The sequence below is a fragment of the Antechinus flavipes genome, chromosome 5 (genome assembly GCF_016432865.1).
Source record: "Antechinus flavipes isolate AdamAnt ecotype Samford, QLD, Australia chromosome 5, AdamAnt_v2, whole genome shotgun sequence".
NCBI classification, from domain to species: domain Eukaryota; kingdom Metazoa; phylum Chordata; class Mammalia; order Dasyuromorphia; family Dasyuridae; genus Antechinus; species Antechinus flavipes.
The window spans coordinates 230,779,353-230,793,200 of record NC_067402.1 but is presented as its reverse complement, the minus strand read 5'-3'; the positions used below and the strand labels follow the sequence as shown (position 1 = coordinate 230,793,200).

At 33.9% G+C, this 13,848-nt stretch overlaps 1 protein-coding gene across 3 annotated transcripts in view; it reads right to left on the bottom strand.

Annotated features, from left to right (window-relative positions):
* The window catches only part of SENP1 (SUMO specific peptidase 1), an 80,973-nt gene that overhangs the window by 59,222 nt on the left and 7,903 nt on the right, over positions 1 to 13,848 (bottom strand). The window contains exons 2-4 of one of the 3 annotated variants that reach the window (XM_051961128.1): positions 7,221 to 7,268; positions 2,007 to 2,134; positions 1,136 to 1,220 (exon numbers count right to left, since the gene is read on the bottom strand). In XM_051961128.1, coding sequence (XP_051817088.1) covers positions 1,136 to 1,220; positions 2,007 to 2,134; positions 7,221 to 7,224 — 217 coding nt within the window. In that variant the 5' untranslated portion in view covers positions 7,225 to 7,268. Of the gene's footprint in view, positions 1 to 1,135; positions 1,221 to 2,006; positions 2,625 to 7,220; positions 7,269 to 13,848 lie in introns of those variants that run through there. The other 2 variants (XM_051961129.1, XM_051961127.1) reach the window with 2 other exon arrangements.

The window sequence follows — 13,848 nt, the reverse complement described above, 5'->3', positions numbered from 1 at the left end:
ATTCAAATGGAAACATTAATGTCCCAAATCCTTTACTGATGGGTAAGTCAGTGGAGCAACAAAAATCAGAATTTCGGAGCTGAAAGAAATCTTAAGAGATCATCTGGTTTAACCACTTTATTTTGCTTAAATTAACTAAAGTCCAAAAAGGTTATGTAATTTGCCCAAAGTCATATTTCAGATTAATGGCAAACTCAGAACTAGAAATCAATAACTCCTAATTCCCAGTTCAGTGCTCTCTTCTCTACACAGTCCAATTTAAAGGTCAATGACTCAATTCTGTCAATATACTTTTCAACATGTTTCATAGATATACTTCTCTTCTATGGGAATATCAGAGTTAGAAGGAAAGCAGAACATAAGCTGAAAGGCCAGAAAATAAGGACAGCTCAGAAGAATGCAAGCACCTGACAACCATGGAATGTATAATAAACATATAGAAACAGCTATGACTGATGCTAGAAAGAATTTATAGCTCACATATTAATGAACAAGTTTGAATCCAAGTATAGTATATTATATAATTATTCCCATTTTCTTGTAGTCCTCTTCAACTGGAGTTTTTAAGGAATTTTTTGGAGATTCTCCTGCAAAGTTAAACTTTTTAAAACCTAAACTTATACGGATTCTACCAAATGCTACTGCTTCTCCTTCTGGCCCCCTCTCCCAGTAATGTATAGCAAAACAGGAGGCTGGATTAGAGGAAAACTATTCAAACAGTTTGGTGGCACACTAGACAAGAGGGCCAGGGCTGGAATTAGGAAGACATGAGTCTAAATCTGGTAGACATTCTCCTGTGTAACCTTGAGCAAATCACCTAATTGTGTTTGCCTTAGTTTCCTCATTGTAAAACAAGCTTGAAAAGGAAATGGAAACCCACTTCATTATCTCTTCCAAGCAAATCCCAAATTGGGGTCACCACTGAATGACCAAAAATCTAAATAAAACTTAAATTTAGTTGTGATTGGAATAAAAAAACAGCAATCAAAAGAGCTTTAAAGAAATGTTTTAGGAGAGAAATGACACATCATTCTTGTTAAGAGCTAAACAGTACCTACAAACACCCTACTAGAAAGAAATATGCACCATATATATATAAACATAATTTTTTATGACTCCAAAAAATGCATCATACCTGAATAATAATTTGGGTTGTATACTGTACTTCTTGTAGAACAAGTAAAAGGTGGATCCAAATTTTCAGGCCTAGAAGGCAATCCCTAAACAAAATAATGTTTTAAAAATTTCAGATTTCAAATCAAAAGACGTGAAGGAGAACATATATACTAAAAGTAATTTTATTCATTAAGTGAAGCTGTAATATATGTTGGAAAATAAGAAAATTAACCAAAAATATGAGAAGGAAAAAAATGGCAGTTTGACAAAGTGATTAAGGACACAAAAATGAAAAAGAATGGAATACCTCAAAAGATTTTTTAAGATTTTATTTTAATTCAAAACATGTTCATTAGCAAGGTACACATCTCACAATATAAATATCTCACAAGGTACACATCTACTTATCTGAATAAAGAATCTATTTCCCATCCTTTGCTGAGAAAGTTATAGCCTAAAGCACCAAAGGGAAAAATTTGGCTCGCCAGCAAATATTATGAGCTTCTCAAAGGCCTTTGGGTAGAGACTATTAGCAACAGTTCAATTATAGGCTCTTAGAGCAGCTACAAGCAGGTGCATTTTCTTTATCATTGCTTAGCAACTCTACTAAATTAGAACATTTATGTTTATACTATAAGGGTTCAATAAATATTGAGAATATGGTATGTTGCCTCAATTTTTTTTGTTTCCTCAATGTTATTGCCTGAAAGAGCTCCTAAGTAATTTGACACATACTTCATTTGCAAAATATCAAATGCCAAAATTTGCTCATTAATGTTCTTTATCTGTAAAAATTCATAGAATGGTCACTTGGACAGAGAAACACAATTATATTCAAGAAAATTTTTAAAGATAAAACATTTAAAATAAGTTATGGAATGATTCCAAACCTGGTGGTCAGAAAGTGAAAGCTGGTTCTCTTGAAAACCTATCTCTGGCAGATGTGTTTTGAATATGGTGTTGTGATTCACTAAAGTTATTTCTCTAGACTCCATCCTCATAGTTTTAGAAATCTCATCTGAGGGTAAAAAAAAACAAAACACAAATAAATCCATTTTACAGTATGCTTCAACTAAACTCTCTCCTACTGAATCAAACTTTTTGTAATTTATTTTTAGTAATGCATTTTTATGCTATAATCATAATCCAGGAATCCCATACCCTTGTCCCCCAAAACAATCAAATGATTAGGTTTTTTTTTTAATAAGAACCAATCAAAAAAAGAACATAACATAATTTGAGTGATCTCCAAAGATGATGTTATGAAACAATTCCACTATTAAGTAGAGTCCTTTCCACTAGTTACTCTAACCATTAGTAATCTTAATTTGAACAAGAAAAAGGTTAAGTAAAGATTTTATTTTAATTCAAAACATGTTCATTAGCAAGGTACACATCTCACAATATAAATATCTCACAAGGTACATATCTACTTATCTGAATAAAGAATCTATTTTCCATCCTTTGCTGAGAAAGTTATAGCCTAAAGTACCAAAGGGAAATATTAAAGGCAAAGTAGCAAACAGAATTCTAAAAAGAAGAAAATACTTTATTCAAACTTTAAAAATCAAGCATTTTAATTTTTTTAAAAGACTGCCCCCCAAAAACCTCCTATACTTTTGCATTTAAACCAAAAAAATTTGCTCATTTTAAAACTCTATACTCTTGAATTTTTTTAAAGTATGGGATGAATTTTTTTATTCTTTTTTGTTTTTTAACTTGCATCTATTTTTCTGATCCTCTTTAAATCTTTCTTTACAGTAAGAGTATAACAATCAAATATAAACATAATATAAAATTAATATATAAATGTAATATAAATATATAATAATATAAAGTAAGGCTAATATTTCTGCTACAAAATGATAAATTCAGTCAGAATTTACATATAGAAAATAGAAATAAGGATGGTAAATACAAAAGAGTAAAAATGGCATTAGGAATTCTAAATCTAAGCGATTGACAGTGAACACTAAAGACAATATAAAAAACAGCTTTCTCACTTAGGACAAGATGATTTTTTTTTAAATTTTCTAACTGCGCTTCTTGCATTTCTTTCTTTCTTTCTTTTTTTAAATAACTTTTTAACGGAGCCCATGCCAGGGTAATTTTTTACAACATTATCCCTTGTACTCACTTCTGTTCCGATTTTTTCCCTCCCTCCCTCCACCCCCTTCTCCAGATGGCAAGCAGTCCTATACATGTTAAATATGTCCCAGTATATCCTAGATACAATATATGTGTGCAGAACCGAACAGTTCTCTTATTGCACAGGGAGAATTGGATTCAGAAGGTATAAATAACCCGGGAAGAAAAACAAAAATGCAAACAGTTTATATTCATTTCCCAGTATTCTTTCTTTGAATGTAGCTAATTCTGTCCATCCTTGATCAATTGAAACTGAATTAGATCTTTTCTTTGTCAAAGAAATCCACTTCTATCAGAATACATCCTCATACAGTATCGTTGTTGAAGTATATAATGATCTCCTGGTTCTGCTCATTTCACTTAGCTCATGTCTCTCCAAGCCTCCCTGTATTCATCCTGCTGGTCATTTCTTACAGAACAATAATATTCCACAACATTCATATACCACAATTTACCCAACCATTCTCCAATTGATGGGCATCCATTCATTTTCCAGTTTCTAGACACTACAAAAAGGGCTGCCACAAACATTTTGGCATATACAGGTCCCTTTCCTTCTTTAGTATCTCTTTGGGGTTTGGCCCAGTAGTAGCACTGCTGGATCAAAGGGTATGCACAGTTTGATAACTTTTGGGGCATAATTCCAGATTGCTCTCCAGAATGGTTGGATTCGTTCATATCTCCACCAACAATGCATCAATGTGACAAGAAGATGATTAAAGAAGGGACAAGATCACTGCTTGGTGTATATAGCATAATAAGGTATGACAAAAAAAAAAAATGACAATCTTTATTTTGCCTTGGCTAAGGGGAAAAATTCGTTGGACAATCATGAAAATGATTATCAGGAATGTGAAATGCGCATAAGATTTGCAATAGATGAGGTGATTAAGAAGCACCTAGTTCTCTTCAAGTAGTTCAAGCTCTTAGAACCTGACATCCTAAAGCAGGGGTCCTTAAACTTTTAAAATAGGGGGCCAGTTCACTGTCTCTCAGACTGCTGGAGGGCGGGACTGTAGTAAAAACAAAAATTTTGTTTCGTGGGCCTTTAAATAAAGAAACTTCATAGCCCTGGGTGAGGGGGATAAACGTCTTCAGCTGCCGCATCTGGCCCGTGGGCCATAGTTTGAGGACCCCTGTCCTAAAGTAATGAAAAAATGTATGCACATGTAACTGTGGAGATACATGATCCTTCAAAAATCATGGAAAACAGCAAATTTAGAGGCAAGAAAATACAATACTCATTTTGAAAAAAATAGTCGTCTCCAAATATAAGCAGGTAAGTTTGACCAGGCAAATTTCTAGAATGAATGATTCTAGGAAGAGAAGTAGTGCTTGGAAGATGAATTTCATTCCCTTTTTTGACAGTTACAAGTTACTCAGTCAAGGGATTAACATTGATAGTGAATTCTGGGATATCTCCATATTTGCTGAAGTATCTTACCATATCTTACTGGATAAAATAAAAGAAATGTGAGTTAAATGACTGTACAGTTAGGTAGGTTCTGAATTGTTTGAATAGCTGGATCCAAAGAATAAGGAATAAAGGGTCTACAGCAATTTGAAAAGATATTTACAGTAGAGCATCCCAGGTACCTGTCCTGAGCCCTGTACAGTATTTTTAAAACACTCTCCTGCATGAAAGTACAAATAGTATACTTGTCTGACTGGTAGATGACAGAAAGCTGGAAAGGCCAACTAATATGTTAAGAAACAGATATGGATTCAGAAAGGATTTCAACAGAATAGAATTAAGGGGCTGAATCAAAGAAGAAAAAATTGATTAAGGCTAAATATCAAAGAGTCAACATCAAAGATTAATTTCAAGGGCCTCAATAAGAACTCACGTTATAAAGAAATAAAAGGGTAGGGAATAGGATAAGGTATGGTATAAGGTGGGTAGATTAATGGGAATGGAATAAATTCTATAGATTAAAGGGAAAGAATAAACAGAGAGAGAAAGGGTAGGGGGAGAGGATAAGGGAGAGATTCTTGGGGCAGGATGAGGTTAAATAATATATCAGGGCAAGCTAGCGGATAGAAGTAAAATAGAAGAGTTAGCAAGGACAGGAAACAAGAGAGATACATAAACACAATAACAAAAATTAGAAGTATAATTTATTGGGAAAAAAATAGGTTAATAATCATTGATCTCAGGTAAAGATAAAAAAAATTCAATCAAAAGAGAAATCTACATTAATATCAGTCATATTAATATTGCTTCAGATGTATGTATATGCATATGTGTATGTATATAGAAATATACCCATGCTTAACTGTAGCCTGCTTGGGGGAGGTGAAGAGGAAAGGGAGAAGAAAGAATAAGGTTAAAAGTTCATTGTAGGAGCAAAGGAAAGATAGATAGTTCTGAATTCCATGTCTTCTATTATTATATATGCTTTCTTGAAATGCAAACTTAGCATTACATATTTTGAATCCTCTCATATTCTGCTATGCACATGACAATTATTTTTCTTTTTTTATTTTGTAGTTAAGTTTTAAATAAATACATAACAAATAAAATAAGCAAATAAATACATTTCTAGGTTTAACTCAATATATGGGGCTTGTGGTAAAGTAAGAAACTTCATTATTTAAACGTAATAATTCATATTATTGGCTTTCTCCTCTTACTAATATATTCCTTTTAAACAAGTTTTGCTAAACCTTCATCCTTGATATAGCCTCTAACAATAGGTGATCCCCCGCACAAAAAGGAAAAAAAAGAATAAATATCAAGTTTTGTCCTTAGATTCAAAAGTAAAATGTCCAAGGACAGAACAAGGAAAGGATAGTCAAAAAACATCTTGTATAAATGAGTTCTGGGAGTTTCAGTGAACTACAATCTCAATTAGTTAGCCCTGTGACATGTTAGCCAAAAAACTAAATCTATCTTATACTGCATTAATAGACATAGCGTCCAAAGTAAGGGAGGTGATGCTCTCCCTTGTACTCTGTCCTATTTAGTATGTGTATGGCTTATTCAGTTCTGGCCATATTTTAGGAAGGAAAATGGCAACCTGAATGCAGTACAGTCACCAGAACAGATAAGGAAACTAAAGAGAACACTGAAGGTACTTTGTAGTTTTGAGAAGGAAAGACATTGAAGGGAAATAGTATCTCAGGGATTTATATAAAAGAGGGTTTTTCTGCTTGGTCCTAGAGGAAGTATGCATGTGAAGGCTAGATGCCAATTTGTTGAGGATATTATGGGAGAATTTCCTATGCAGAAAGTACTGTCCTAGATAACCTGGGAGATCTCTTCCAAACTGAGATTAGTTTTATGACTCAGTACTATTTGTTATTAACCAAATAGATAGAGTCTAAATTGATAAGAACCATCAAAATTCAATGAGAATAACAACAAGTAATATGGCTGAGAGAGAGGAAGGGAAATAGGAAGGAGGATATGTTGAAAAGAGGAGGTGGAAAAGAAGATAATAGGAAAAAAATAAAGGAAGTAGGGAGGGAGCCAATATAATATAAACATCACAAGAGAATATAGTAAAACTGTAATCTACCAGTATTTTTATAGCCAATCTCAAATTTCCTTCACACTGGCTACCAGTAGATTCTTATATTGATCCTTTCTACAAGAGAAAAAAAAAAGCAGAATGCTATGAACTAAGTAGTGGGAAATGTTATTGCCACCAGTTCCCAAGATCATTTAAATAAAATCAAAAATTCACATAAAACAAATAATTTACTTTGCTTTCTTCTGTAAGAGAAATAAGAAGATGCTTTTTAAATGCTCTTTTTGAAACTCCTTATCAAAATAAGATCTGTAATGTGGTAAGTAATTAGAACTGGAAAAACTAAAAAAAAAAAAAAAACAAATACCATTAAGTGCAAAGAAACATGAGAAAATGAGATCTGTCAAGACCTTTGTTTTCTTATCTCTAGTGCAGCTACATTGTCAAGGAATCAACATTTCTACTTCATATGGTTGTCCTTACCCATGTCCAGCCTTCTCACATCACATAATTCAGAGAAGATACATGGCCCTAGAAAAGACAGTACATAAAGGAATATTACATACTAATACATAAGAGAACAAGTTAGTCTTTGTGTTCTTTGTAAATAGTTAAAAGCAAAATAAATATAAACAAGAGGGAATTGGCCTCATTTCCCTCAAATGCAAAACAAAAAAGTGGACTAGATCAGTTCTTGATGATTTTTTTGGTCATGAATCTCCTTGGGAATCTGATGAAGCCTATGGACCCCTTCTCAGAAAAACGTTTTTAAATCTATAAAATAAAATACATATTATTACAAAGGAAACTAATTATATTGAAAGTTATCTCCCCCCAAATTGTTTTAATGTCACAGATTAAAGACTCCTGGACTAGATGGTCTTTTCTGAAGTCCCCTTTAACTTTAGATCTATGATCCTATGATCCTATGACAGAAAAATGAACGATTAGAAGATAATAAAACTAAGGTGAAGTAAACTGAAAATGTCTCTTTAGACTATGCCACAAATGTGAAATCTCTAAGAGACATCATTCACTAGTCCAACTCCCTCATTTTACAAATGAACAAACAGAACCAGAGAATTAAGATAAATAATCTGTTTACAGTCACACAACTTGCATAAAACTAAAAAGTCAACATTGTAATTCAAGCTTTCTTACTTATAACATGGTTTGGTGCTCTTTCCAATAAATCAGACTTAGCCTACCTTCTAATTCTGGCAGATTTATCTAAAATTAACACAGAAGAACTTTCTTAGCTCATTCACATATCTAATCATAAATGATATACAGATAGAAAAAATGATAGATAAAAGTCTGGCAGTATATAATTCTCTGCCTTTGTCTTCTTAACATTAGTTGTAGTCCCTAAGATGAAATAATATATAATGCACAATAGAAAGTTTACATATTATACTGCACAACATCTTCCTAGAACTGCTAAAGATTGTCTGATCATTAAGATCCCTTAAGATTTCTCCAATAACTTAAGTTTCAAAATTGCTTAATGAGCCAAATTTTCCAACTCAAAAGACAAAAGAATATGACCACTGTTTCCAACTCTGCTCCCACACATTTTCTTTTAAAAATGCCTTTAGACTTTGAATAAGAGTAGAAAATGAGATCTGTCATAGAATTAAAGTAGTCTTTTCATAGTCTATTTCATCAGGCAAATCACTGAATAAGCAACTTTTGATTATTCACTACTCTCCTCACTTTAGAAACTCCCTACTTTTCTAGTAGCTCTCTACCTCTTCCCAGACTTGATTGAAAGATGTCTCTCTAGAACCAGTTCAGGAAAGCAATGATCTTTAACTTCACTATTTACTCCATTTTCCCACAGAGCTAGTACTAATTCCTTAAACCCACTTCCCTTTCTGGAATCACAACTAAGTCAATTCTGCTGATTGATCTTATATAGAATGTATCAATCTGCTCCTCACTTGCTACCATTTCCCAGTTCTCTAACTTAATGGGAAAAATGCCCCTTCCTAGATACCATATGCACATAATTCTCTCAGTGCACAAAAAAGAATGCTTTTTTAAAGGATAGAAAGAGTTCCACTTAATTCCCCATTTTGTGGCTTATAGTTTAGTGAGATGTAATGTAAAAGGGAAAATAGTTTTGTCTTGGAAATTCTAGCACTCAATGAGCACCCAAACTCAACTCTTTCCCACAGCCATAGCCATTAGACTGTAATGTGCAGGAGATTTTAGGGAAGGAGGACTTCTGGGACATGTTTTTTAAAAATAAATGTGACCAGAGAATTCTGAGACTATGGAGGAGTATGTTAGAAAATTTCAAACTCTCCAGATTTCCTACACAAACAGAGCATATTTGCTTCTCAGGGTAAACACAGTTTAAAAAAAAAAAAAAAAAAAAAAAGACGAGACAGAACAGGGCTCTTAGTACAACACAAGATCCAAAGTGAGACCCCAGGCCAAGGATTAACCTTTCTAAAGTGCAAACACTTCCAGGTTAGCTCCACAGTGGGGCCTGGGGCTAGCTGGGTTTGGCTAGAGCCTTAGCAGGAACTACAGAAACTTTCACCTCCAGATTGTGTTGGTAGTCTGGGGTCTTAGTCTGGATGACAGAAGGAACCATGGACTAATTAGGATTGCCAGGCCTAGCTGTGATGCAGAGAAGTGGCCCTGGGTGAGAAAGAATCAATAATACTGAGTGAGTGCAGGTGAGGGGAAGGGACTCTTATGGCTGCAGACACTTGTAGGATGAGGGGAACTCTTGGTTTGGTTATTCTTTTGTCCCAAAAATCCAGAGAGGAGTATAGAGAAAAGAGTGATCAACAGTGTTAAAGGCTGCAGAGGTCAGGGAAAATGAGGATTGAGAAAAAGCTACTGCATCTAACAATTAATAAATCATTAGTAACCTTGTAGAAAACAGTTTCTGTCAGAAGATGGATCTTAAGGAGTTAAGGATAAAGTGAGAAGAGCGAAAACGAAAGAGCTCAGGAAGTTTAGCCACAAAGGGCATAAGAAATATATGATATTAGGGGGAAACATGGGAATGTTTGTATGAAATAGAAAAATGAGCCAATTGGCAGAAAATAATTACTTCATAATAAAATAAACACAGTTTTCAAAGGAGAAAAAGTGGAACAAGAAAATTTCAAGGCTTAACTTTGGGTTCACAAATTCCTTGATAGCTATGATATGATAATGACCTCTGATGCTGTTCTAACAAATAGTATGGAGAGATTCTGAAGTTCCAACATAATTATTTCATTAAAAGAGTATGTTAAAATCATCTCTTGAGTGTCTGACTATATCATTTTAATTAAGAGAAGGGGAAAATTTTGCCTAGAAAATCTGAAATAACAACAACCCCAATTTTTCTTGCTGCCACTGAAATAATGAAATTAGCCTATAAGATAGGTGTTATCCAGTCCCCATGATTGTGTGAATTCAATTGACCAAGTCCTGCCAAGTGAATTATTGCATTCTAAAATTGCTAACAATTCTGTCTTAATTTTAACCTCACTTTATGAAAGTGGAAGTCCTGAAATATTAGAAACGCCACCTTAGAAATTCTGCTTACTTAATAGGAGGCAAAAACCTCCCAGAACATTCTAAAAAGTATAGTAGTGCCAAAAAGAGATTGTAGTAAGAGGACTGAGAAAAAAACTATTAAGTTTTGGCTAGAGTAAGTCATTCATTCTCTTTCAACAGCTTTATTAAGATATGGGAGTAGCACCAATTTGAAGGAAATTAAAGAAATGGCTTAGTACAAGGGTTAGTCAGAAAATCTACTACTACCCTGAAACTCCCTCTGTGACCTTAGCTAAGTCCCTTTCTTTTTCTGGTCCCGAATTTCTTCACCTGCAAAAGGAGGGAGATACACTCTAGAAAACATCTAAGATCTTAGCTCTCTTGCTTCCCTGACCCACCATTTATAAAGCTGCCAGATATCCTTCCTCAAAGATAGGTGTGGTCAGGTAATAAGCTTTGTTCAGAATCTTCATTGAGTGGCTCCTTGCTACTTGTTCAAATAAATTTCAAACTCTTTTTTTCTAACATTTAAGGCCCTCATAATTTGACACTGCTTTGTTTTGCAAGTTTTATCTCACATTACTACTAACTATGCCTTTAGACTTGTCTGGAGCACAGACTATATTCCTTAATCCTGGAATGCTGTTTGCCCATTATTATCTAAGACATTCTATTCATTAGACAAAGTCCAGTTCAACTGTCATTTTCCCTACCAATTCCAACAACTGAAGAATAGCTGAATAAGTTGTGGAATATGGATATGATTTATTTCTATTGTGCTGTAAAAATTAGGAAAACGATGATTTCAAAAGGACATAGAAAGATCTCTGTGAACTGATACAGGAGGTAAGTTAAACTGAACAATGCATATCAATTCTAAAAATAAGCAGTTTTGAAGTCTTTTACAAACTGATAAGCAAAACCAGAACAATTTATGCAAGGACAATGATATTATAAAAACAAACAACTTTGAAAGCTTTAAGAACTATGTTCAATACATTGACCATTCATGATTCCAGAGGACTTTTGAAATATGTGATATATGACAGAGAAGTGATTCACAGTGCAGAATAAATGTATGAACATATTTATTAAAAGAAATCTGGGGTTTTTTTTCTAATAGCTTAGGGATAGGAAAATAGATTTCTGCTATTTTTTTAAAAAACAGAGATGGGGGGCAATCACAGATGTGATTGTTACATGCACTTTCAAATGAAGCCTTTCTATTATTAATCTTGTTTAACCTCTACTTCGTTACAAGAAACTTCTCATAATATTGGAGTAAACTAAATAATTACACACAATGTAAAAACAAAACATATCAATAAAATGAAAAATTACAAAAGAACAAAAATAGCACATAGCTTTAAGACTTTGTATTGTATTTTGGGCTTCTCTAATTATATTTCATAGTCAGCAGAATAATTCTTCAGGCTTTCAAGCATCACATTTTTTATTATTATTAGGTATTTTGCTAATTGTTGCTTATTAAGTCATCTCATTAGATGTGGCAGTCAAGATTAGATCTTCTCTAAACTTCCCCCCGCCATCTTAAAGAGTGCCATACTTAACAATCTAGATTATTCAGATAGGAAGTTGGGCCAAAGGGTATTGTACAACAAAATGACAAGTCAGATCTGTGCATAAGAAAGGTAAAAATCTTTCTTATCTGTCAAATTAAATAGGTTATGAACAATGATTCTGAAGGGATGGTGGGAGACTAGAGGTTGGGAGATGATGGAGGAGTTTATGGCAGAAGTCCAGGCTGATGGTAATGAGGTCATGGAATAGGGGTGGCAACAGAAGGGAGAAGCTTTAAGAGTAAGAGTCAGCATTTATACTGGTTTTAAGATTTGCAAAGAACTTTACAATGTTATCTAATTAGAACTTTGCAACAACCTGTCAAGTTAGGCATTGCTATTATCCTCCATTTTACAATAGAGAAGCAAATGGAAGTCAAATGCCACATTACTTATCAGTATCCGAGGCAGAGTCAAACTCAAATCTTCCAGACTCCAGGTTCACTCTATCCACTGTACCATGTAATTCAGATTGACATACCTGAGCAACTAAGTGGATGTAGAAGGTAAGGGAAATAGAAGAGATTAATAATACAATCAACAGAAAAGTATAATGGGAAATCATTTTGTTGTTCAGTCATGTCCAACTCTTTTATGATCCCTTTTGTGATTTTCTTGACAAGAGATACTGTAGTGAGTTACCATTTCTTTCTCCAAGTCATTTACAGATGAGGAAATTGAGGCAAACAGTGAAGTGACTGCCCCAGAGTTACAAAGCTAGTGTCTAAGGCCTAATTTGAACTCAAATTTTCCTGATTCTAGACCTGGTGCTAACTGGGCCAACTAGCTGCCCTAATGGTTTTGTAGGGTAATATAATCTTTTCTGTATCTGTTGAATGTAAATACATCAAAAACATTTTGGTAGAAATGCTTCTGGAGAGAAGTTGGAACTAAACAGATAGATAGATAAACAGACAGATAAGATATAGAAGACATCTGCACAGAGGAGGCATGGGACTAAATAAACAAAATCAGTAAAGGAGAGAGACAAGGAAAAGCCAAAGAATCTTAGAAAATATCCAATTTAACAGAAGAAATCAATGAGAGAGAAAAGAATAGTTTAGACAAAGAAAACTGGACTTTCAAAGATGCCAAAAGCAGATGAAGGGATCAACAAGTATCAAATGCTGTAAAGAAGTGAAAGAGGATGAAAAATGAAGGAGACGCAGTGAACCTTTAAAAAAAATGAGAATGATTTCCAAGGAGCATTGAAAAAGGAAGACTAAGATTACAGCAGGCTTAGATGTGGTCAGGTTTATTTGGAAGCATCTAGTTTAGAGTACTTTTTAAGAGTCAAGGCAGTGAAAAAAAGGTTAAGGTACAAAACAAAAAATTTAATGAGGTAAAAGGGCTAGCAGATGGGGGAGAGCAATTATAGTAAATTTAGGCTTGGATATTCACCCATGGTCACAAAACTACTAAATGTCAGAAATAGGATTTGAAGTCTCTCCTGATTCCAGTCTTGAACTCTATTACAGCATGATGCCTCTAAAGAATAAATCTTTTTTTTAAAAAAACAGAATAAATCATTTTCATTTGGAGGAGAAAAGGAAGATTAGTTGTAAAGAGAGGTGGTGAGGGAAGTTTTCATAGAAGATAGGGCTTTGAAGTTAGGACTCCAATAAAAGAAAAAAGATGGGTCAGAGATAGTGGAGGAAAGGAAAGAGTTAATTCAAAGAGGGTAAAAAGAGAAATAAGAGAAGCAAAGGTCTGTAGGCAAGATGAAAACAGGTGGTGAATTGGGGGATTCTAGTTTGACTAGAAAAAGCAATAAAGAGAAGGCCGGAAAAATTAGGTTTGGATCTCACATTAGAGAGTCTTAAATTCTAGAAACAGCAATTTATAGTTTACTAGTCAGACATGGAAAGTCAAAGGAGGGATTAGAATGATGGGATTATTAAAACTCACAAAATTACTTGAACAGTAGAAGATGTACTGGAAAAGGAATAGACTGAAGATAGATTGTAATAGTCTTCTGGCTGTTTTCTTCTAAGTGAGAAGAGATGAGGACCTGGAACTAAGAC